General features: G+C 41.0%; 1 protein-coding gene across 10 annotated transcripts in view; it reads left to right on the top strand.

Moving 5' to 3' along the window:
• Positions 1 to 26,744, top strand: part of nr2c1 (nuclear receptor subfamily 2, group C, member 1) — a 126,523-nt gene that overhangs the window by 47,400 nt on the left and 52,379 nt on the right. For all 10 annotated transcript variants that reach the window (XM_072562372.1, XM_072562371.1, XM_072562377.1 and 7 more), the window contains 2 exons: positions 2,691 to 2,747; positions 12,285 to 12,363. In XM_072562372.1, the coding sequence (XP_072418473.1) occupies positions 12,307 to 12,363 (57 nt within the window). In that variant the 5' untranslated portion in view covers positions 2,691 to 2,747; positions 12,285 to 12,306. The remainder of the gene's footprint in view (positions 1 to 2,690; positions 2,748 to 12,284; positions 12,364 to 26,744) is intronic.

Here is a 26,744-nt window from a genome sequence, read left to right as displayed (position 1 = left end):
TCATGGATAGAGTAAGGGTGTTCTGTACAGCAGTTCCCCAGTCTGCATTTGGTCTCACCAGGGTAAGAGTCTAAAAGGGTGGTGGTGGTGGGAAGACAAGCAGGTGGGGGGTAATTGTGATAGGTCAGTGGGGAGGGCAGAGCAGATTGTTAGGAAGGAAGATGGACAGAACAGATCAGGTCAAAAGGGGGGGGCCACATTGGAGGGCTGGATCTGGGATGAGGTGAGGGGAAGGGAGGGGAGATTTGCAAACTAATGAAGTCAATATTGATGCCGTGTGATTGAAGGGTCCCAAGTTGGAAAATGAGATGTTCTTCTTTCAGTTAGCAGGTGACTTTGATTGGGTGGTGGAGGCGGCCTAGAACTTGCATGTCCTCAGGAGAGTGGGAGGAGGAGTTGAAGTGGTCAGCCACAGGACAATGGGGTTGTTTGGTGCATATGTCCCAAAGATGTTCCCTGAAACTCTGTGAGTTGGCATCCTGTCTTCCTGATGTGGAGGAGACCACATCAAGAGCAACAGACACAGTAGATGAGGTGGATAGGTGTGCAGGAAAATCTCTGCCAAATGTGAAAAGATCCTTTGGGGCCTTGGATGGAGGTGAGGGGGGAAGGTGTGGATCCAGGTTTTACATCACCTGCAGCAGCAGAGGGAGGTGCCAGGTGTGGAGGGTGGGTTGGTAAGAGGCGTGGACCTAACAAGTGAGTCACAGAGAGAATGGCAGGGAGGGAAATATATCCTTGGTGGTGGGGTCTGTCTGTGGGTGGCAGAAATGGTGGAAGATAATGCGCTGTATCTGGAGGCTAGTGGGATGGAAGGTGAGGACTGGGATGGGGAGGATTCTACCCTTGTTGCGGTTAGAGGTGTGGGAAGTGGAGGAGATATGCTGGAAGGACATTGTTGATTAGATGGGAGGGGAAATTGCGGTCCCTGAAATGGGAAGGCATCTGGGACATCCTGGAGTGGAATTGCTCTTCCTGGGAGTAGATACAGCGGAGGCAGAGGAATTGGGAGTAGATATGGCAGAGTGGAGAAACTGGGAGTAGGGGATCACTGCTAAATAAAAGCCACCTGCCACCTGGAGGAAGAACACCTCATCATCTGCCTTGGGACCCTTCAACCACATGGCATCAACATCGACTTCACTAGTTTCCAAACCTCCCCTCCTCCATCTCATCCCAGATCCAACCCTCCATTTCGGTGTCGCCTTCTTGACCTGTCCTAATTCTCCACTTTCTTTCTGGCATATCTGCTCTGTTCTCCGACCTATCACAATTACCCCCACCTGCATCGATCTATCACCTTCCTCCCAGCACCCTATTTATCTCTCATCCCCTTCCCCCTCTACATTCCTGACGAAGGGCTTTTGCCCAAAACATTGACTCTTCTACTCCTCGGATGCTGCCTGACCTACTGTGCTTTTCCAGCACCATCCTTTTCAACTCTTGACTCTCCAGCATCTGCAGCCCTCCTTACCAGGGTAAGGAGACTATATTGTGAACAGCAAATGCAGTAGACTGAGTTAAAAGAAATGCAGATAAATTGCAGCTTCACCTGGAAATTAAGGAGAGAAAAGATAAAGGGACAAATGTTAAACCTTCTGCAATTGCTTTGGTGGGAGAGGTGTTGGAGAACGGATTGGAGTGGGCCAGGGTGTCTTTGCGAAAATGATCCCTGCCGAATGTTGACAAGGGAGGGGAAGATGTATTTGGGTGTGACATCCTACTGCAGGTGATAAAAGTGGCAAAGGATCATCCTTTGAATGTGGAGGCTGGTGAGGTGGAAACATATGCGATTAGAGCAAATATGGACCATTCAGCCCCTCAAACCTATTTCATTATTCAACAAGATCTTTCTCCGTTCCATTTACCCCCGTTAATCCTTAATTCCCATGCCTAACAAGAATCTATCCAGCAGAAAGTTATGACTACAAATGCTGGAGATTACAGTCGAGTGTGTGGTTCTGGAAAAGCACAGCAGGTCAGGCAGCAACCGAGGTGTAGGAGAATCAATGCTTCAGGCAAAAGCCTTTCATCGGGAATTCCTGTCCATTTTTGAGATTTTGAAGCTTAAAGGAATGTATAGTTACTGTAAGCCGTTTAATAAAGGAATCATAATATTGTCCATTGCCTACTTGAAATACCCTTTAGTATATTTTCCTTGTCCAGCTCAACCAATATGTGCCTCAGGCTTGCATAGCTTCCCTTATTCAAATTTTACCCTTCCTTCAGGTTGAACTTTATGTCCACACCAGAGATTCAAGTACCTAATCTAGGCTCTCATTACAGTGTGATACTGCATGAGTGTTACCTCATTAGAAGCACTGTGTGTGGATAAGCCTTTGAATATCTGACAGTTCATGCAGATAAAAAAGATTAACTAAGAATTGGAAACCATCCCCACTGTTCTGGTCAAAAATGTTTCCCCTTAAACAATACAATTGAATGTAGATGACCTATGGTTTATCTCTGAGCCCAGCAAGACCTCAGAAATTAGCTGCAACTAATTACAACAGTCACTATGTTTCAAAAGTAATTCATTAGTTGTAAACCACTTTGCGATGTGCTGAGGAAAACAAATTGTGTTGTGCAGATCTTTGTATAATACATTGCCAAATCACAGCAGTTGAATAATAATGATATTTTTGAAATGCTAGTAAGTATCCAACTTTCTTGTCTGTTTCATCCTGCAGATCAATAGGGTGTCATTCGTCTGAAGTGTTGGGCTGGAGAAGGAAGGATAAAGAACGGTAAGCAGCAGAGAATTCTGTATCAAACTTGTACAATTGAAGCTGTAACTTGATTTCAGCTTACACATTTGCAATGAGTTTATAAATGGATTACATACTGCTTAAACATAGCATGTTCAATTATTTCCAGAAAGATTTCTATATCTGATACAGATATTGTATAAGAAAGGTCCTTCAATCAGTTATTGAGACAACTTGAATGAATATTGTGCATTAGCTTCCTTTCGCACACAGTTCCATTGTTAAAGGGTGAGATAAACTACAGATACTATTGGCTTTAAAATGAAGAAAAGTCACATAATCTACAAATTTTATTTCTTAACTGTAGTGCTAATGCATTAAGGAAAATATGAACAGTCTGTGTCAACCGTCTTATGGGTTAGTATGTGGCTAATCTTGTTTATAGTACATTTTACTTTTTCTTAGCTTATAGCCATTTGCAATGTGGAAGTGTTCTTGTGTTGCAGTGCACCTGTTAATAGCACCATGCTTGTTTGCTATCATAAAGCTTACTATAATTGATTTTGCTACTTTGTTTGGCTTGTTGTGGTCTAACTTAGACACCAGTAATTTTAAAAAAGAAATTGAATCTTTCATTTATTAACCAAACTAATTACACCACAAGTTTTTGTGCTTCAAAAAGAATTCTTCATTGCCTTGCAAGAGGTGAACAAATTAAGTACTACTAGCTTTAACACTATATTTTAAAAGCTCTTATACTTTAAAACCATAACATCTCAACTGAATACTTCCTGTTCCAGTTCTATTTCCATCTATTTCCATCCTCTATGCTTCACATGATATTGCTGGTTCCTTCAATTCTCCTGAATCCAAACCAAAATGCAACACAGTTCTTGGGAAATGATTCTCCTCATGTCCATGCTATTTTCAGAGGCAGTGGATAACTATTTGTAGGGGTACCCTTGAGGTTTTGTTGAGTGCTACTTTTTGATTTTGGAAGACTTCCCTGTTGGATTTTAGAGATTTTAATTTTATTTTCACTAACTCTCGTGATTATAGAGTCAGTCATAGAATCCTACAGCACGGAGACAGGCCCTTTGGCCCAAGCTAGACCATGCTGGCCAAAATGTCAGTCTACGCTAACTCCATTTTCCTCTACTTGGCTCATATCCTTCTAATCATAGAACATAGAACATAGAAGAATACAGCGCAGTACAGGCCCTTCAGCCCTCGATGTTGCGCCGATCAAAGCCCACCTAACCTACACTAACCCACTATCCTGCATATACCTATCCAATGCCCGCTTAAATACCCATAAAGAGGGAGAGTCCACTACTGCTACTGGCAGGGCATTCCATGAACTTACGACTCGCTGAGTGAAGAACCTACCCCTAACATCAGTCCTATATCTACCCCCCCTTAATTTAAAGCTATGCCCCCTTGTAATAGCTGACTCCATACGTGGAAAAAGGTTCTCACTGTCAACCCTATCTAACCCCCTAATCATCTTGTACACCTCTATCAAATCACCCCTAAACCTTCTTTTCTCCAATGAAAACAACCCCAAGTGCCTCAGCCTTTCCTCATAGGATTTTCCTACCATACCAGGCAACATCCTGGTAAACTTCCTCTGCACCCGTTCCAGTGCCTCCACATCCTTCCTATAGTATGGCGACCAAAACTGCACACAATATTCCAGATGCGGCCGCACCAGAGTCTTATACAACTGCAGCATGACCTCAGGACTCCGGAACTCAATTCCTCTACCAATAAAAGCCAGTACGCCATATGCCTTCTTCACTGCACTATTTACCTGGGTGGCAACTTTCAGAGATCTGTGTACATGGACACCAAGATCCCTCTGCTCTTCCACACTACCAAGTAGTCTACCATTAGCCCAGTAATCCATCTTTTTATTACTCTTACCAAAGTGAATCACTTCACACTTAGCTACATTGAACTCCATTTGCCACCTTTCTGCCCAGCTCTGCAGCTTCTCTATATCCCGCTGTAACCTGCCATATCCTTCCTCACTGTCTACAACTCCTCCGACTTTCGTATCATCCGCAAACTTGCTCACCCAACCTTCTAACCCTTCCTCCAGGTCATTTATAAAAATGACAAACAGCAATGGTCCCAAAACAGATCCTTGCGGAACACCGCTAGTGACAGCACTCCAAGATGAACCTTTGCCATCAACTACTACCCTCTGTCTTCTTCCAGAGAGCCAATTCCTAATCCAAATCTCCAACTCACCCTCAATGCCATATCTCTGTATTTTCTGCAGTAGCCTACCATGGGGGACCTTATCAAACGCCTTACTAAAATCCATATATACCACATCTACCGCTTTCCCCTCATCTACCTCCTTAGTCACCTTCTCAAAGAATTCAATAAGGTTTGTGAGGCACGACCTGCCCTTCACAAAACCATGCTGACTATCCTTGATCACATCATTCTTATCCAGATGTGCATAAATCCTATCCCTTACAATTCTCTCTAAGACTTTGCCCACAACAGAAGTGAGACTCACTGGCCTATAGTTACTAGGATTATCCCTACTCCCCTTCTTGAACAAGGGAACCACGTTTGCTAGCCTCCAGTCCTCTGGCACTACTCCTGTAGACAAAGAGGACACAAAAATCAAGGCCAATGGCTCTGCAATCTCCTCCCTTGCTTCCCAGAGAATCCTAGGATAAATGCCATCAGGCCCAGGGGACTTATCTATTTTCACCCTTGCCAGAATTTCCAACACCTCTTCTCTACATATCTCAAAGCCATCCATTCTACTTATTCGTGCCTCAGTATTCATATCGACAACAATGTCCTGTTCCTGAGTGAATACTGATGAAAAGTATTCATTCAGCGCCTCCCCAATCTCTTCAGCCTCCACACGCAACTTCCCATTACTATCCTTGATTGGACCTATTCCTACCCTAGTCATTCTTTTATTCCTAACATACCTATAGAAAGCCTTAGGGTTTTCCCTAATCCTACCAACTAAGGACCTTTCATGTCCCCTCCTTGCTGCTCTTAGCTCTCTCTTCAGGTCCTTCCGGGCTACCTTATAACTCTCAATTGCCCCTATTGAACCTTCACGCCTCATCTTTACAAAGGCCGCCCTCTTCCATTTAACAAGGGATTCCAACTCCTTATTAAACCACGGCTCCCTCACACGACCCTTTCCTCCCTGCCTGATAGGTACGTACTTATCAAGGACACTCAATAGTTGCTCCTTGAACAAGTTCCACATATCAATTACGCTCATGCCTTGGAATCTACTTTTCCAATCCACACATCCTAAGTCATGCCTCAACGCATCATAATTTCCCTGCCCCCAGCTATAACTCTTGCCCTGTAGTACACACTTATCCCTCTCCATCACTAGAGTAAAAATCACCGAATTGTGGTCACTGTCCCCAAAGTGCTCACCTACCTCTAGTTCTAATACCTGGCCTGGTTCGTTACCCAGAACCAAATCCAGTATGGCCTCACCTCTTGTTGGCTTATCTACATATTGTGTCAGGAAACTCTCCTGCACGCATTGCACAAACACTGACCCATCTAACGAACTTGAGCTATAGCCTTCCCAATCAATATCAGGAAAGTTAAAGTCTCCCATAACAATCACCCTATTACTGTCACTCTTCTCCTGAATAATCCTTTACTCTCCATGTATTTGTCCAAATGCCTTTTAAATGTTGTTCACGTACTTGTGTCAACTACTTCCACTGGCAGCTCATTCCATTTGCTTACCACCCTCTGTTGTCTCTCAAATTCCCTTTCATTCTTTCCCCTCTAACCTTAAGCTCATGCCCTCCAGTCCTCGATTCCCCAATCCTGGGAAAAAGACTGAGTGCATTCACCCTCTCATGCATGCTTCTCATGACCTTATACACTTCTATAAGGTTCCCCCTTCAGTCACCTTCACTCTAAAGAGAAAAGCCCTAGCTTGTCCAACTTCTTGTAACCCAGACTGTTGACTCTTGGCAACATCCTTGTAAATTTCTTGTGCACTCTTTCCAGTTTAATAACATCCTTCCTATAGCAAGATGACCAAAACTGATCATGATACTCCAAGTGTGGCCTTACCAACGTACTGTATAACTGCAGCATAACTTCCCAACTTCTAAACTCTATGCCCTGACTGACAGAGGCCAGTATGTCAAAACCTGCCTTCACTGTTCTATCTACCTGAGACTCAACTTTAAGAGAATTGTGAACCTGAAGTCCAAGATCCCTCTGTTCTGCCACACCTCTTAAGGCCCTACCATTCACCATAAAACCTCTACCTTGATTGAATTCGCAAAATGCAAAACCTCACACTTATCTAAATTAAACTCCATTTGCATTTCTCGACTCACTTCTCCAGTTGTTCAAGGTCTTGTAATTTCTGATACCCTTCATCGCTGTCCGCGATACCAACAATTTCAGTGTCATCAGCAAACTTACTAATCGTGCCTTGTACATTCTCATCCAAATCATTGATCTCGATAACAAACAGCAATGGGCCCAGCACTGACACTTGAGGGATACTACTAGTCACAGGCCTCCAGTCTGACAAGCATCCTTCCACTAATACCCTCTGCTTCCTACCATCAAGTCAATTGTGTATCCAATTTGCCAGCTTGCACTGGATTCCATGTAATCTAACCTTCCAGAGCAGCCTAGCATGTGGAAACTTATCAAAGGCCTTACTGAAATCCATATAGACTATTTATACTGCCCTGCCCTCATCAGCGTTCGTGGTCACTTCTTCATATAGTCAAGTGTAACAACCTGCATTGACATATGAGGTCTTTGGGCTGTCAAGAAATGGAATTGGAAGAATTCATCAAAATCCTTAATAATTAGCAGTCATCTATGAAAATTAAAGCCCACACACGCACACACACACCATTAATTCTGAGACATCATAAATTTAAATTGGTAAAAGATAATAGATCTAAGTTAATAACAGTTTATTTTTCCAAGTAACATGGCTGTACATGCAAAAATCCATCATTCCAAACTTACATAGATTAGTGGTGTCTCAGCTCATGTATTTCTATTGCATAAGGACAAAGCTAAAATATTTTAACTAGGCAATTACTACTCTTTTATTAAAAAAACTATATCTCAGTTTAACAATTGACACAGTCTTCATTACAATAGAAGTATTCAGCACCTTTTCCCTAGACAGTAACCTCTGAACAAATGCAGCCTTAAGCTTGAGATTCCACATTCCTTTGCAAGGAATGATTACAAATTTTCCTACCTCCGAGTCAGCTAAGTATTCTTTTGTTGGCAAGTTTAAAACAGTTTTCTGTCATTTGCAGCCTCTCTTTGGGCCTCTCCTTGCCACCCCACCTCTACCTTCTTGCACTACCCCATGTCCCTTGCAATCACTTCTGTCTAATCACCTCCCACCTCTTTTGCTTTTGCAGCCTGCTCACCCCCGAAAACTGCACACTAGTCTTGGGATCCCCTGCAAAGGCCCAACTGCCCCAGCTTTGGCATTGACTTAGGTTTATTTTCAAAGACTATCGGCAGAAAGTGCATGAGAGAATCAACCCATGATTAAGGAGCAGCTTCTCAGATTCTGGTGATCCTACTTATGGGGGCAACTTTTCTCTGAATGAAGGTCCTTGTGATTGAATATTTTTGGTTTATGTGTATTTTGAGCACAGCTCTGATGGAGGAAGCTCAACTGTGAGTCTTGCCACAAATTTATTCAGTGACTCCAAATCCTTGTTTCCAGTAACCCTTTATTATGGTTCCATCTGTTTTTATAGCTCCTGGAAGATCTCTCTCTTCCCTTCTCCAAACTGCTCTGTACCCAGACTGTAAAAACCTTGACTGAAAAAGATAAACAAAAGCCTCCCTGCAAACTGTCCCCACAACACCCTCACACACCTGGGATATCCCAGATAAAGACTGAAAGTAATGATCTCCAACTTCACATCGTCCCTGTGTTTTGATATACTGTATCAAGAATCAAAATATTCTGTTTCTTGGATGTTATGTTTAGAGTATTGGGGCTACATTTTGGTATTTGGGGCCTCCTTAGATCTAAAGATTTAAGTTCGAAACTAAATGGTGCTCAAAGTGGAAATTTTGCTCCAGACATACATTAAAGGATATTAACGAAGCAGGAGCTTCTGTGCTGGGCATGCAGCTGAGAATTGTAAAACAGTTAAAATTTTTTTGTTTACTACCTCCCTAGTACTATTGTTCCCATCCACTGACTGATATTGCAGCTAACTCAAATTCTGGAAGTTCTGCATCGATTAGACTCCCAACTTTTTCTAGCCATCGATATACCTCCTAAAAAAAACTAGCACAACGAGAACCAAAGATTGTTTGCAAACAGTTCCTTACACTAAAAGTGAAGTCTAAAGGGAATAGAAGGAAACCTGATTTCTCTGCATAATAGCTTTTCTACCTTTATCCTAGTTATCTCTCTTTTAAACTTTACTTACAAAATAAATCTATGGAGAAATCTAAAGTAAAAAAGGCTGTAATCTTTTTGATTAGTTATTGTTGTTCCAGCAGTCGTTCCCAAATATGAAAGGCAGGACCAAGAGGTGATTTAGAATGTAAAGTAGTATAGCATAGGAATAGACCCTTTAGCCCACTTTGTGCTGACCATGTTGCCGTTCTGAATTACTCCCACTTTCAGGGAGATAAACACCCTGTTAAATAGTATAATTTCCTCTTGAATCTGATCTTTAAAATGTATCATCTCACACTTGTCAGGATTAAATTCCATCTGCCATTTCTCTGCCCAACTCCACCTGATCGAAGTCCTGCTGCATCCTTTGATAACCTTCCTCAAGATTCACAATTCCACTAATTTTCATGTCTGCAAATTTACTAATCAGACAAGCTACATTTTGATCTAAGTCGTTTATATATATATATCGCAAACAACAGAGGTTCCAACACTGATTCTCAAGGAGCACCACTGGTCACAGACCTTCAGTCAGGAAAACAGCCCTCCACAACCACCCTCTGTTTTCTATGACCAAGCCAATTTTGCATCCAATTTGCCAACTCACCATGGTTTTATGCAACTTAATCTTCTGGACTAGCCTACCATTAGATAACTTATCAAATGTTTCAATCAAGTCCATGTAGACAACATCCACTGCCTTACCCCTCATCAATCATTTTTGTCACTCCTTCAAAACTCTCTACAAGTTTGTGAGACAAGACTTCACCCATCCTGATTTTCCCCAATAATTTCTTTCTTTTCCAAATGCAAGTAAGTCCTGTCCCTAAGAATATTCTACAATAATTCTCCTACCACTGACGTAAGGCTCCCTAGCCTATAATGTTCTGGATTTTCCTGTTGGTCTTCTTAAACAGGGAATGACATTGATTATTCTCTAATCTTCTGGGACTTTGTGGCTAAAGAGGTTATAAACATCTCTGTCAAAGCCCCAGCAATCTCCTTCCTAGTCTCAGTCAGCATCCTGGGACAGATCCTAACAGACACCCAACACCATCTCCTCAATATTGACATGAAAATGTCAGCATATCCCTCTTTAATTTTACTCTCCATGTCCTTCTACATAGTGAACACCGATGCAAAGTACTCGTTAGGACCTCACCCACTTCCTCTAGCTCAACGTTTATTTCCCTCCTTTGTCCTTAATTGCATCTACCCTTTCCCTAGTAACCCTCTTGCTCCTAATATATGTATAAAATGCCTTGCATCTTCCCATAATCATACTTGCCAAGACCATTTTGTGGCCCTTTCTAACCTGCCTAATTTCTTGTTCACTTCTACTTCCTTTATGTTCCTCAAAGGTCTTGTTTGGTTTCAGTTTCCTAAACCTCTCTTTTTCTTTTTGACTCTTTGAATAAAAATTTTTATTCAAAAAAGTAATTGAAGTTTTTTAAAAAATTCATTCACAGTGTATGGGTGTCTCCAGCCAATGCCTGTATTTATTAATAATACATAAATGCCCAGGGGTCAGATATGTGTCAACCACACTGTTGTGGTCTGGATTCACATGTATACCAAACCATGTATGGACAGCAATTTCCTTTCCCTAAAGAACATTAGTGAACTGAAAAAAGGGTTTTCTGACGATCGACAAAGATATAGTATGCAGGTTCACCAAGTGTTAGCAAAGCTAATGATCTGTTATCATTTTGCACAAGGCAAGTTGGATACAAGTGTCAGGAGCTTATGTTTCAGTTATACAGGGCACTGATAAGGCTGCCCCTGGAGTGCTACATATAGTGTTGGGCACCTTATTTAAGGAAGGATGTAAATGCATTGGAATGGTTCACAGGAGGATTATCAAATTTGTACCTGAAATGGGTTATGAGACGAGGTGTGCTATATCATGAGGAAATGTCGGACAAGCTAGGCTTTTGCCACCAGAGTTTAGAAAGATAAGTGAAATGTGTAAGCTCTGGAGTGGTGCTGACCGAGTAGATATGGAGAGGATGTTTCCTATTGTCAGAGAGGTTGTTGTTTAAATATCAGGGTCACACATTTTAAACAGGTGAGCCAATTTTTTTTCCCTCAGGGTTGAGAGTCTTTGGAACTCTCTTCCTGAAATGGTGGTAGAAACAGGGTCCTTGTACATTTTTAAGGCAAAGGGAAATGGATTCTTGTGCAATCAAGTGAAAGTTTATTAAAGGTAGGCGGGAATGGAGATTTGAGGTCACAATCAGGTCAGGCATTATCTTATGGAAGGGCGAAACAGGCTTAATGAGCTGAATAGCCTGCTCCTTCTCCTAATTTGTATTTTCATATGTACATCAGTTTCAAGAAAGCATGCCTGGGAGAAGCTCTGTGGTATTAATGGATAACATGTTTAAATATTGCATTCATGGCAGGTAGAATTCATTTAACTTCGGCTTCAGGACAAAAGGACCATGCTATTCGTTCAGAGCAATACAGTTCAGAAAATAGAACAGTTTCTTCTAGCAGGAGAATCAAGTCAGTTCAGGGAACCCAGTCAAGCCATGGGAGGTTAGATAGAAAACTTCAGTTTATTTAAGTTAAACTGAAAAGATTTAGGTAACCAGAATTGTGTAAGTTTCAAACCAATTGACTTGATATTGAAAGATTATCTCTACAATTCGAGAAGAAGAAACGGGAAAGTGTCAGTTAAGTAAAGATTTAAAAGCTGAGATGTGATACTTCTCTGGGAATGAGTCTGTATAAGAGATGACATGAGAAATAGGTGCAAACTTTGACTATGTTAAGATCTTTATACCTTTTCCATATATATTGATATAGCTTTGTCTATTTACTTGTCTAATAAATGTTTCTGTTGTTATTAAAGGATATCTGGCTCCTCGTATGATTTATGTTTTCATGACAAACCACCATGTTAATCAACTGCAGAACTTAAATACATGAGCTTATCAAGCCAGGTTACATTCTAGGATCTGACTTATCCAGCATTACCATTAGCTGGGACCACAACAAAGTGCGTCAGTTAGATTATGACTGGCAATTAATAGCCAATGTTCTTTAAATTTAAACAAGAAGCTTCAACAAAGTGTGTCTTTTCAGCAGTATTTAAGTTTTTTTACGACAAAATAACTATTTGTATGTATTTCTTGCAGGAAGTGCCCATGAGTATTCTGAATGGCAAACAATATGGAGGAGCTGGCGCAGCAGATTTCTGAACATCAAATGGCTGAGGTACGCGGGCAATATTAAAGCAGCTTTCCAGAGATTAACAATTTGAAAATCTTGATTTTAAGTTCTGATTTCAGTTGATGCATTTCATCAGTTTCATAGTCTCGTCCAGGAGTTCACTGTATCTCCTTTGGAAGAGAAAACTTATATCAAGTGAACATCAGGAGAACGAAACCTACAGGGATGTCTGACCATGCAGTAACCTGCACAGCTGCTGCCTTTGCTGTAACCTTACTGTTTTTGATTTGTAAATTTATAATATTGAGTGGAAAGAATTATTTTTTGATTATATGCTTTTATCGAGATCTGCCTCTTAATTACACTGTGAAAATATTAAAAAAGGTACTAAGCTAGCCTGGAGCAGTGTTTTTTAGAGGAGTGAGACTGAGCTGTTTTCTGGGCTGTTGATTAAGGTGCAAAGATTTCCTTTAGTAGAGTGATGTACTCTGCTTGTCAGATGTGGGAGATTAGGGAGAGTTTCCATGTTACTGATGATTATGTCTGCAGTAAGTATATTGGGTTGCGAATCCTATCTGAGCGCATGGATCGGTTGGAGCAGCAGTTAGTGGCAATGAGGAATTTACAGAAGTTAGGGAGTATAATGGATGTGTGCTGTAGGAAGGTAGAAAAACTGCAAATACAGTCAGGTAGGTGGGTTACTGCCAAGATTAGGGACGGATGTTTGCAGGTAAAGGGATGGCTGAAAAATAGGAAGCCTTCAAAAATGAGCTAACACAAGTCCAGAAACGGTATGTTCCTGTTAATGTGAAGGGCAAGGGTGGTATGTATAGGCAATGCTGGAGAAATTGAGGTTTTGGTCAAGAAAAAGGAAGGAACCATATTTCAGGTATAGACAGTAGAGATTGAGTGATTTCTCAGAAGAGTATAAAGGCAATAGGCGTATCCATAAGAGGGAAATCAGAAGGGGCAAAAGGAATACATGAAATAGCTTAGACAAATAGGGTTCAGGAGAATCCAAACAGATTTTATAAATACGTTAAGGACTAAAACTCCTATTATCTAGGGAGATAATAGGGCCCATTTAAAGTTCAATAAGGCCGCTGGTGTGTGGAACTGCAGGAGATCAGAGAGATACTAAAAGAGTATTTTGCATCAGTGTTTACTGTGAAGTAAGACGTGGAAAGTATAGAATGTGGAGAAATAAATATCGACATCTTGAAAATTGTCCATATTACAGAGGAGGTGGTACTGGATGTCTTAAAGGTGTTCCAGTACAGTCACAACACTGGTATCTACCCAACAATGTGGAAAATTGCCCAAATACATAAAACCTAGCACAAATCCAACCGGCCAATTACTGTCCCATCAGTATACTCTCAATCATAACTAAAATAATGGAAGGTGTCATCGATAGTGCTATCAAGCAGCACTTGCTCAGCAATAACCTGTTCAGTAACGCCCAGTTTGTGTTCTGCCCGGGCCTTTCAGCTCCTGACGTCATTACAACCTTAGTTCAAACATGGACAAAAAGAGCTGAATTCCAGAGGTGAGATGAGAGTGACGGACCTTGACATCAAGGCTGCATTTGACCGAGCCCTAGCAAAACTGCAATCAATGGGTATCGGGAACAAACTGTCCGGTGGTTGGTTGGTGTCATACCTGACACATAGGAAGATGGTTGTGATTGTTGGAGGTCAGTCATCTCAGTTCCAGGACACCTCTGCAGGAGTTCCTCAGAATAGTGTCCTCAACCCAATCATCATCAACTGCTTCATCAATGACCTTCCCTCCTCCATAAGGCGAGAACTGCGGACGTTGGCTGATGATTATGCTATGTTCTCAAACTCCTCAAATACTGAGGCAGCCCATGTTCAAATGCAACAAGATCTGGATAGTATCCAGATAGACTTGAGCTGACAAGTGGCAACTAACGTTTGCGCTATATAAATGCAAATCTATGACCATCCTGAATAAGGCATTGCCCCTTAACATTCAACAATGTTGCCATCACTGAATCCCCCACTGTCAATATCCTCAAGTTATTATTAACCAGAAACTCAACTGCAGTCACCACAAAACACAGTGGCGACAACAGCCGGTCAAAGCTAGGAATACTGTAGAGAGTAACTCACCACCCGCTCCCAAAAGCCTGTTCACCATCTACAAGGCACAAGTCAGGAGTGTGATGGGATGCTCCCCATTTGCCTGGATGAGAGCAGCCCCAACAACACTTAAGAAGCTTGACACCATCCAGGACAAAGCAGTCTGCTTGATTGGCATAACATTTACAAGCATTCATTCCCTCCTCCACTGATGCTCAGTAACAGCAGCGTGTACTATCTACAAGATGCACTGCAGAAATTTACCAAAGATCCTCAGAAGCACCTTTCAACCCTATGACCATTTCTATCTAGATGGATAAGGGCAGTAGATCTATGGAAACACCACCACTTTCAAGGTCCACACCAAGCCACTCACCATCCTGACTTGGAATTATATTGCTGTTCCTTCACTGTCGCTGGATCAAAATCTTGGAGTTCCCTCCTCAATGGCATCGTGGGTCGATCCACAGCAGGTGGACTGCAGTAGCTCAAGAAGGCAGCTCAACACCACCTTCTCAAGGACAATTAGAATCATAGAATCCTTACAGTTTGGAAACAGACCATTCAGCCCAACAAGTCCACACCAACCCTCCGAAGTATCCCACCCAAACCCAAACCCAAACTTGATACTTATCCCTAACTAATACACCTAACCTACACATCCCTGAATGCTATGGGCAATTTAGCATGGCCAATTCATCTAACCTACATATCTTTGGAATGCGGGCGGACCCGGAGCACCCGAGCACACCCCATGCAGATGTGGGGGATAATGTGCAAACTCTACACAGGCAGTGACCCAAGGCTGGAATCAAACCCTGGGTCCCTGGTGCTGTGAGGCAGCAGTGTTAACCACTGAGCCTCCATGCTGCCAATTAGGAAGGGGCATTCAAATGCTGGCCAACCAGTGATGCCTACATCCCACAAATCCATAACGAAGTGAAAATAAAATCCCTGGGACAGAAACTAGAGAAGTGATTGCTGGGCCTCTTACTGAGATATATATCATTGATAGCCGCAGATGAGGTGTCAGAAGACTGGAAGTTGGCTAACGTGGTGCCACTATTTAAGAAAGGTGGTAAGGAAAAGCCAGGGAATTGCAACTGGTGAGCCTGACATTGATGGTGGGCAAGTTGTTGGAGGGAATCCTGAGGGACAAGATTTACTTGTATTTGGAGAGGTAAGGACTGATTAGGGATAGTCAAAACGGGAAATAGTATCTTATTAACTTGATATTTTTTGAGGAAGTCATGGAGAGGCTTGATGAGGGCAAAGCGGTGTACGTCATGTGGACTTCACTAAGGTGTTCAACAAAGTTCCTCATGATAGACTGATTATCAAAGTTAGTTCACATGGAATAGAGGGAGAACCAGGGATTTGTATATAGAACTGGTTCGAAGATAGAAGACAGGGTGGTGGTGGAGGAGGGTTGCTTTACAGACTGGAGGCCTGTGACCAATGCAGTGCCACAAGGATCGGTACTGCACTTGTTGCATTTTGTCAAAATTGAAGATGTGTGGACAGTGAAGAAGGTTACCTTGCAGGACCTTGATCACATGGGCTAATGGGACAATGAGTAAGCAGATGGAGTTTAATTTAAATAAATGTGAGGTGCTGCAATTTGGGAAGACAAATCAGGGCAGGACTTATATACTTAATGGTCAGCAAGACTGGGGAGTCTTGCTGGATAAAGAGACTTTGAAGTGCAGGTTCATTGTTCCTTCAAAGTGAAGGTAGATAGAATAGTGAAGAAGGTGTTTGGTTTGGTTTCCTTTATTGGTCAGTGCATTGAGTATAGGAATTGGAAGGTCATGTTGCAGCTGTACAGGACATTGGTTAGGCCACTGTTAGAATACTGCGTGCAATTCCAGTCTCCCTGCAATAGGAAGGATGTTGTGAAACTTGAAAGGTTTCAGAAAAGATTGACTAGACTGTTGCCAGGGTTGGAGGATTTGAGCTAGAATGAGTGGCTGAATAGACTGGGGCTATTTACCCTGGGGTGACCTTATAGAGGTTTATAAAATCATGAGAGGCATGGAAAGGGCCAATAGGCAAAATCTTTTCCACAGGGTGGAGGAGTCCGAAACTGGAGGGCATAGCTTTAAGGTGATCGAAGAAAGATTTAAAAGGAACATAAGGGGCAACGTTTTCAAGTAGAGGCTGGTGCATGTATGGAATGAGCTGCCAGAAGTAGTGGTGGAGGCTGGTACAGTTACAATATTTAAAAGCATCTGGATGGATATATGAGTTGGAAGGGCTGAGAGAGGTATGGGCCAAATACTGGAAAACTAGACTAGATTAATTTAGGATATCTGGTCGGCATGTTCAAGTTGGACCGAATAGTCTGTTTCTGTTCTGTCTATCTCTTTGACTAAATCATGGAAAATACTCAGCAGCAGGTTGATGTTTGCATGTAAGAAAACCAACCACATGAATGGACGGTCTAGTTTGTTTCTCAAATTGAACATTTTGCAAGATATGATACTCTGCTACTGTGCAAATTCAATGAAACCTGGTAGTTGCAAGAGAATTACTGAAAACAAATTTAATGGAATTTCCCCTTCAACTACTAGTGAAGGGACAATGGGTTGACTGCCTTATATTGATTTTTTGTTTTGTTGACAGAAGATGTGGAGGAGTCTGGTACAATTGCAACATTTAAAAGGCATTTGGATGGGTATATGAATTGGTTTGGAGGGATATGGGCCGGGTGCTGGCAGGTGGGACTAGATTGGGTTGGGATACCTGGTTGGCATGGACAGGTTGGACCGAAGGGTCTCCTTCCATGCTGTTACATCTCTATGATTTCATCAGGATGTAAATTATTGAAATATTTTAGGAGTTTGAGGAGCCTCCAATAATTAGAGTTTTTGATTACATTTAACATAACTTACCAACTGCTGATCAAAAACATTTTAAGTAATGAAGCTGTTAAACATGCTTTATTGTGATATATTCCAGAGCTTGAAAGATATAATCTGTGGAAATAGTGCCTGAGGCATTTGCTTTTTATTGAAAATGGGTGTCAGACTACTACAAAACCTGTTAAGTTGAAATGCGATGCCTTTGTAGAAAGTGCCATTTTTCATTACAGCAAAAGTGAAAAGTTATTAAGCTTGTAATTTACAGACTGTTTTAACAGATGTAAATAATAATTTGTAAATATGTGGCCTCAAACTGGGATCTTGTTTGAATTTTATGCTTTGTATTTTTAATCAGCAGCTACCCTTTAGTTCTGATTCATCCACCAGTCAACAAGGAACTTGCAAACTGGAATGTGCCTTTACCTGCTCACTATTTATAACTAAATGTACTGAGACTTGGAGAAACCTTGTCATGGTAGCCTGGTTATTAGAATGTATCATATCTGTTGTTTGATCCATTGACTAGAAGATGGGCATTATCAAACCTTAGCTGAGGCTATAAGTCAACAAGTGTATTTATTTTATACTGTATAAAATACTACGCCATATAAACCAGAGAAGCGCATTAAATTGTTTTCTTTAATGTCAATAAACCATTCTGTACTAACTCTCACCATAACCTCGACTTTTTCTTGAAAATGTGACTCATTCTTTATTTTAACATTATCATTTTGGTACCAGTGCGAGCTCTGCTGGATTCAGAAAGGCTGACTGACTGTCTTTCTTATCTACGATATGGGCATCACTGGCAAGGCCAGCATCTATTGCATATTCCTAATGCCCTTGAACTGAGTCGTTTGCTAGGTGCTTTGAGAGGGCACTTAGAGCCAAGTATTTTGCTGTGGGCTTGCAATACCATCTTGACCCGACCAAGTGAGAATGGCAGGTTTCCTTCCCTAAAGGATATTAATGAACCAAATGTGTTTTTATGCTTATTTCATGGTCAACAGTACTGAGATTAGATTTGATTAATTGAATTTAAATTTAACAGGTGTTATGGTGAGATTTGAATCAATATCTCTAGTGCACTAAACTGGGCTCTGGATTATTGTCTAGTGACATTACCACTGCACCAATGTATCTCTTAAATGAGATACAGTCAACCTCAGATGTACTTCAAATCCTTGGCTGATATATTGAACCATAGGGCATAAAGCACAGTATTGCTCATAACTGTTTTCAAAAATAAGTGACGTCATTTGTTTTCAATTGCATAGGATGTTTGAATCAATTTAAATTGATTGATTCATGGATCTATGCTAATATTGTGACCTTCAAATGTGTTCTCAGCTAAGTTACAATGATAGCAATAAACCTGGTACATTACAACCAACATACAGTTGTTGATTGGACTTATAGGAACTTTGGATTTATAAATAGAGGCATAGAGTACAAAAGCAAGGAAGTAATGCTACACCTCAACAAATCTTTGATCAAACCACATTTGGAGTATTGCGTTTAGTTCTGGGCACTTTATTTAAGTAATAATGTTAAAGCCCTGGAGAGAGATCAAAGGAGATTTAATGGAATGATACCAGGAGTGAAGGATTTTAGTTACAAGGAAAGATGAGAGAGATTGACCTTGTTTTCCCTGGAGCAGACAAGATTAAGAGGTAACCTTATTGAGGTGTTCAAAATTATGAACAATTTTGGCAGGAGTTTCCACTGGTTAGTATGTCAGTAACTAGTAGTCACAACCTCAGGATTGTCAGCAGGAGAGCTTAGAGTGAGATGAAGAAAGACTTCTTTACTCAGAGTTGTTAGGATTTAGAATGCGCTGCCTGGGAAAGTGGTGGAGGCAGATTCCATAAGAGGTTCCAAAAGAGAGCCAGATATCCCCAGCAATTACAGACCAGTAAGTCTCAGGTGTTAAAAGGATTCTGAGGGATAGGATTTATGACCATCTGGAAGAGCATGGCTTGATTAAATGCAGTCAACATGGCTTTGTGAGGGGCAGGTCATGCCCCTCAAACCTTATCGAGTTCTTTGAGGATGTGACTAGAAATGTTGATGAGGGTCGAGCTGTGGATGTGGTGTATGTGGACTTCAGCAAGGCATTTGATAAGCTTCCCCATGGTAGGCTCATTCAGAAGGTCAGGAGGAATGGGATACAGGGGAACTTGGCTGTCTGGATACAGAATTGGCTGGCCGACAGAAGACAGCGAGTGGTAGTAGAAGGAAAATATTCTGCCTGGAAGTCTGTGGTGAGTGGTGTTCCACAGGGCTCTGTCCTTGGGCCTCTACTCTTTGTAATTTTTATTAATGACTTGGATGAGGGGATTGAAGGATGGGTTAGCAAATTTGCAGACGACACAAATGTTGGAGGTGTCGTTGACAGTATAGAGGGCTGTTGTAGGCTGCAGCGGGACATTAACAGGATGCAGAGATGGGCTGAGAGGTGGCAGACGGAGTTCAACCTGGATAAATGCGAGGTGATGCATTTTGGAAGGTCGAATTTGAAAGCTGAGTACAGGATTAAGGATAGGATTCTTGGCAGTGTGGAGGAACAGAGGGATCTTGGTGTGCAGGTACATAGATCCCTTAAGATGGCCACCCAAGTGGACAGGGTTGTTAAGAAAGCATATGGTGTATTGGCTTTCATTAACAGGGGAATTGTGTTTAAGAGTCGTGAGATCTTGTTGCAGCTGTATAAAACTTTGGTTAGACCGCACTTGGAATTCTGCGTACAGTTCTGGTCGCCCTATTATTGGAAAGATGTGGATGCTTTGGAGAGGGTTCAGAGGAGGTTTATCAGGATGCTGCCTGGACTGGAGGGCTTACCTTATGAAGAGAGGTTGACTGAGCTCGGACTTTTCTCATTTGAGAAAAGGAGGAGGAGAGGGGACCTAATTGAGGTATACAAGATAATGAGAGGCATAGATAGTCTCTGGCTATCGATTCTATTTCCCAAGGCAGAAATGACTAATACGAGGGGTCATAGTTTTAAGCTGGTTGGAGGAAAGTATAGAGGGGATGTCAGAGGCGGATTCTTTACACACAGAGTTGTGAGAGCATGGAATGCGTTGCAGCAGCAGTTATGGAAGCAAGGTCATTGGAGACATTTAAGAGACTACTGGACATGCATATGGTCACAGAAATTTGAGGGTGCATACATGAGGATCAGTGGTCGGCGCAACATTGTGGGCTGAAGGGCCTGTTTTGTGCTGTACTGTTCTATGTTCTATATATATAGTTGAACAGGGTGAAGGTAGAGGTCTGTGGAGATGGGGCTGGAGAGTGGGACTAGCTGATTAGCTCTGTAGGGAGCTGATACAGAGGCAGTGGATTAAATGACGTCCTTCTGTACTGTGAAATTCTAATTTTATTCCTTGTGCCTGTCATTCATTGTACTGTTTAAAAAATGCAAAAATGACTGACTATTATGGTGTGTAACAATATTTTATTAATTAATAGCAGCACATTTGTCAGAGTTAGCCATCTGATTCACCAGCAAAGCATAATTCTTGCGTTCGCGAATGTCAGTAATTTCAGTAAGTGATTAGTACAAAGTAATGATGTTACTCAATCCTGCAGGGATAATTTCAGGATTCTTCCTTTTACACATCAACATTTTGAACTACTTACTCTGTCTTGTTCGAACATAACCCCAAAAAAAGGGCTAGAACATTTGTCTCTTTAAACTTGTGCTTTGTTAATATGACTAGACTTTGCCTTTAGTGCAACTTTGTTCTATTCTATAATAGCAAGGTGAAGAGATAGGAAAAGTAAACTGTACATGCAACTTGTCACAAACCAGGAAAGAGTTTAGAATGATTTCATCAGCAATGATCTCATTGAATGGTGAAGCAGAGTTGATGAGCAGGATGGCTTACTTCTGCTGCTGCTTATGGTCTTTACACCAACATGCTGTGGTAAAGTTGGGCAGCTAAAAGTATTTGTCATCTTGAGTCTACAAGTGATGCTGTAGAAGATGGGTTATGTTTCTGTTCATGGGCAAGTCTATAGATTAGATTATTTACAGTATGGAAACAGGCCCTTCGGCCCAACAAGTCCACACTGCCCCTCCGAAGAGAAACCCACCCAAACCCATTCCCCTACCCTATATTTACCCCTGACTAACGCACCTAACACTGTGGGCAATTTAGTATAGCCAGTTCACCTGACATGCACATCTTTGTGATTGTGGGAGGAAACCGGAGCACCCGGAGGAAACTCGCACAGACACACGGAGAATGTGCAAACTCCACACAGACAGGCGGGAATCGAACCCAGGACCCTGGTGCTATGAGGCAACAGTGCTAACCACAGAGCCACCGTAAATCCGTTTTTGCATTCACACTTTGACTTAGTGCATAATATGATTGGAGTGTATGAGGTATATATACTGCATTAATTCAAAATAACTTTGGTTTGAATTTTTTCATTCCCAGGCAAGGAAAGAGGCAGCAGAAACATAAGAAGTAAGAGCAGGAGTAGGCCTTCCAGCCCTCAAGCCTGCTCCATCCTTTTGTAAGATGATGGATGATCTGCCCTACGTCTCAACTCCTCTTTCCTGTCAGCTCCATTTAGCCCTCTGCCTACATATTTCAAAAATCTATCTCCACTTTAAATAATTTCAGTGATGTCACCTCAATAACTTTCTTGGTTGGAAAATTCCAGACATTTATTACTCTCTGATTGACAAGATTCTTTTGAATCTCAGTTTTAAATGAATTTCTACTTATTCTGTAACTATGACACCGAGTTCAAGATAGCCTCACCACTGGAAACATCATCTCTGCATCCATTCTATCAAGCCCCCTCAGAGTCTTACATGTTTCATTAAGATCACTGCTCATTCTTCTAAACCCTAATGATTAAAGGCCAAACTTGTTTAGCCATTCTTTATTAGTCTCAGTGCCTTCATCACAGAAAATGAAAAAATAGACAGGCAGGAGGCTGGAAGTACACAGCAAGCCAAGCAGTATGAGGAGGTGGAAAAGTCAACATTTCAGATGTAACCCATCTTCAGGACTGACTCTCTTCATCACAGGAAACAGCTTAGTGACTCTCTTTTAAACTGCCTCCAATGCCAGTATTTCCTTAAATATGGGGACTAAAACTGTATGCAATACTCCAGGTATGGCCTCACCAACGCCATGTACAATTTTAATCATTGTTCCTACTAATTTTCTTCTGTGTGGACCTCTACAGTTCTCTGTATGACTTCTGGAAATGGAAGTTAATGCTGCAAATAGCATTAATTCACTGCAGTGAATGCGTACATTTGCAAATTAGATGAATCATTAGGTGTAACAAGACTCCAGTCCCCTAACAACAAAAGTCAAAATTCAATTTCCTGCCTTATGCACTTGTTGCATATGTTTGCTAATTTTTCACATTTCATGCACAAAAACGCCAACATCCCTATGCATTGCTCTTTTTTTACAGCCTCTCTCTATTTAAGTGTGAAAATACGTGTTTTGATTCTTTCTATCAAAGTAATAACCTCTCACTTTCTTACATTAAATTCTGACAAATTTTTGCCACTCTCCCCTTGCAGATTGCTAATGTCCTCCTCACAAATCCTTCCACCTAATTTTGTATCATCAGCAAATTTGGATATATTGCATTTGCCCTCCCTCCTGCATGTCATTAATATAGTTAGGAAATAAATGAGCCCCGAGGACTGATGCTTATTGCACTCACAAGTTATGTCTTTCCAACCTGAAAAAGACTCATTAATCTCAATTCTGTCTTCTGTGTGTAAACCAAACCTCCTCAATCCATGCTAAGGCATTAAACCTAACGTGAACTTCTATGTTGTGCAATAACCTTTTATGTGAAACCTTACTGAATGCTGTATAGAAATCCAAATAGTCTACATTAATTGATTTTCCCCTTTTATCCCTTTTGTCTTATATTCTCAAAGAATTCTAGCAAATTGTCCAAGCATGCTTTACCTTTCATAAACCGTGTTAATTCTGTTATGCTTTGATAAACGTACTCTTATTTCTTCTTTAATAATGGATTCTAGCATTTTTCCAACAACTGATGTTAGGCTAGCTCACTTATATTCTCTTATTTTCTGTTTCCTACCCTTGTTGAACAGGGATTGGTGACTTTTCCATCCAGTGAGTTCTGGAATATTTTGACCAATGCCTCCACTATCTCTGTAGCCCCTTCCTTTAAAACTTTGGATGCTGGCCACCAGGTTCTCATCCTTGGATGCTGCCTGAACTGCTGTGCTCTTCCAGCACCACTAATCCAGAACCTGGTTTCCAGCATCTGCAGTCATTGTTTTTACCAGGTTCTTTGGTCTCATTAATTTGTCAAATATTTCATCCCTCATAATAGAGACTCTTACAATACCATTCCTCCCATGAGCACTTAAGTTTATCTGTTATCTCTGGAATTTTTATAGTGTCCTTGATAGTGAAGGTCAATGCAAAATATTGGTTTAAAGTATCTGTCTGCTCCTTGTTATGAATCCTCCAGTTGCATCTTCCAAGGGTCCCACATGCATTCTAGCTATTCTTCCTTTGTATATACCGATAGAAGCTCTTGCTATTTGCTTTTTTTTTTGCTGAGTTATTTTCACAGTTGATTTTCTCCCTTATTAGGTTTTTAGACATCAGCTGCTGGTTCTGAAAACAAAAAAAATCATGTAGTCTATCATTACTTTTCACTGCTTTCCATGCCATAGTTTTTGTTTGGCTACTCTCCTTTATTATCTTTTGTTAATCTTTGCTGAATGCTATAAAATGTTTGCTTAAGTATTTGACCCTGATTACACAGTGATCATCTTCTTAGTCTATTTTCTCAGCCCTCCTTCGACCACACTTTCTTCATACCTTTGTAATTGCCCTTATTTAAGTTGACGGTGATGGTTTTGTACTCTCCTTCAAACTGAAATTGAAATTCCACCATATTGAAATTCCTACCTGATAGTGAATCCTTAACTGTGACATCTTATTAATCCTCCTTAATTACTTATTACTAGACCCAAAATAGTCAATTCCTGGATAGGTTGTGCAATATACAACAGTAAGAAATAATCCATTGTACACTCTGCAAATTCATCTTCCATGTTAGCCTTGCCCATTTGATTTGTCCAGTCAATATACAGATTAAAGGACAATTGCAGTGCCCTTGTTACAGTCCTCTATTATTTCCTGATTAGTACTTTCTCCTACAGTGAGGTAACTCTTCAGAGGCGGATAGATGTCTTCCACCCTTTGCTTCTTTCCCTTGCCATTCATTATTGAATTCAATAGTTGTGGCATCAATTCCTCTACCTTGATCTGACTGCATTCAGATAAAAAAGCCTAAGCTTTGACTTCTTACCATTGTTATCAACTCTGGTTCTAATTTCTTGCCCATTCTTGTCATACTTGATTATTGTTTTCCTCTTCACTACCTACTAGGCCGTTTCTTTTTTTTTCATTTTAAACTTCAAGTCATTTAACCCACATCCCCACCCCTTCACTAATTATTGTAGAGGCCTGCCTACAATCTTAAGGCGATCAGGGCTGGGAACTAAATATCCAACGATGTATGTCCTATTGAAAGGGCATGCAGAGGGGTTGGGGTTGCTTTGTTGGTGAGAAACAAAATTAAATCGATAGCAAAACATGATATAGAGTCGGTAAGTGTAGAATCTGGATAAGAGTTCAGGAACCTCCAATACTAATCTGAGTTATGTACAGGCCAGGTAGCAGTAGTCAAAAGAAAGTAAATTAGATGTTGGTAAAGGCAAATAAAATGGCACTATAAATTATAATCACAGGATTTCAGTATGTCAGTAGATTCGGAAAAATTGGATTGGTAGCAGATCCCAAGGAAAGGAATTTGTAGAATATCTAAGATTTTTTTTTCGGAACAGCTTGTGGTAGACCCTACTAGGGAATAGGCAATTCTGGATTTGGTGATGTATAATGAGGCAGACTTGATTAGGGAGCTTAAAGTGAAAGAATCCCTAGGGTGCAGTCACCATAATACGGTAGAATTCACTCTACAGTTTGAGAGGGAGAAGTTGGTATCAGATGTTGTATTACAGTTGAGTAACGGTAACTTCAAAGCTATGATGGGGGAGCTGGCCAGAGTTGTTTGGCAGGCATGTCCGGGGATAATTCAGGAGGCAGACCACAAATTCACCCCAGGGCAGTAGAAACATATGAAGGGGAGGACAAAACATCACCCCATGGCAGTAGAAACATATGAAGGGGAGGACAAAACAACCATGGTTGTCAAGGGAAGTCAGGGCAAGCATAAAAACAAAAGAAAAAGCATACAATGTGGTGAAGATTAATAGGAAACCCTTTAAAAACCAGCAGAGGATATCTAAAAAAACAATAAGGCAGTAGAAGATGAAATGTGAGGGTAAACTAGTTAGTAATATACAAGAAGTTTGCAAGAGTTTCTTTAGATACATAAAAGGTAAGAAAGAGGCAAGAGTGGACGTTATACCACTGCAGAAAGTAGTTACAGGATTTTGACCCAGTGACACTGAAGGAGTGCTGACATATTTCTAAGTTAGGTTGGTCTGTGGCTTGGGAGGGATTTTGCAGATGGTGCTATTCCCATTGTATCTGCAACTATTGTCCTTCTCAGTGGTGTTGGTTGAGGGTTTAGAAATCACTGTCGATGGAACCTTTGAGTTGATACACTGCTTGTTGTGGATGATGCACACTGCTGCCACTGAACATTGGTGATAGACAGAATGAATGTTTATGGTGGTGGATGAGGTACTAACCAGATAGGCTGCTTTGCCCTGGATACTGTCAAACTGCTTGAGTGTTGGTGGAGCTGCACTTATCCAAGCAAATAGAGACTTCTCTGCCTCACTCCTAACAACTGTGTCTTTGAGAGAATTGTTCTATGCTGTTTCTCTTGTAGTGAAGTGCTGCTCAGTGGTGCTGGAATATCTGCTTCAGAAGCAGTGGGAAAACAGCTTAGCGTTTTTTAAAAATTAGACAAAGGAAGCATGATTGGGTAGAGTCAGGCTCTCATGGACCCAGGATTTTAATTGTGCTTCAGTTGAACAGTTGAAGATTAGTTGTTAAATAATATATTATTTTTAAGTATTTCAGTAAAGTTAAAGAAATATCAATTTTTTTTTGTTTGTGTTTTAACTGTGTTGTAAGAATAAAGTGTGTTTGCTTAAAACCTAGTAGTGGATGAATCAAAGCATGAATACAGCACAGTTCCTTAGACCTGAATTTAAATGGAATAAAAAAGTAGTGTCTAGGCCATCTCCTTGATACAGTTTAAGGGATTTTGGTCTGGTCTACGACAAGCCTCACTGCAGTAATGCTCTGAAAATCAAGACCTAATATTTCCAGAATTTGTAAAAAAAAAGCACATCGAGTTCCTCAATTTACTGGACTTCCAGACCCAAATTGACAAAGTACAGAATAGATTTCTGTACTCAACAGGAATTCTTAGTTATTGCAAG

This window comes from Chiloscyllium punctatum, chromosome 44, assembly GCF_047496795.1.
Source record: "Chiloscyllium punctatum isolate Juve2018m chromosome 44, sChiPun1.3, whole genome shotgun sequence".
Classification (NCBI taxonomy): Eukaryota; Metazoa; Chordata; class Chondrichthyes; order Orectolobiformes; family Hemiscylliidae; genus Chiloscyllium; species Chiloscyllium punctatum.
Note: the sequence above shows the minus strand (reverse complement) of the source record. Positions and strands in the feature narration are given on the sequence as shown.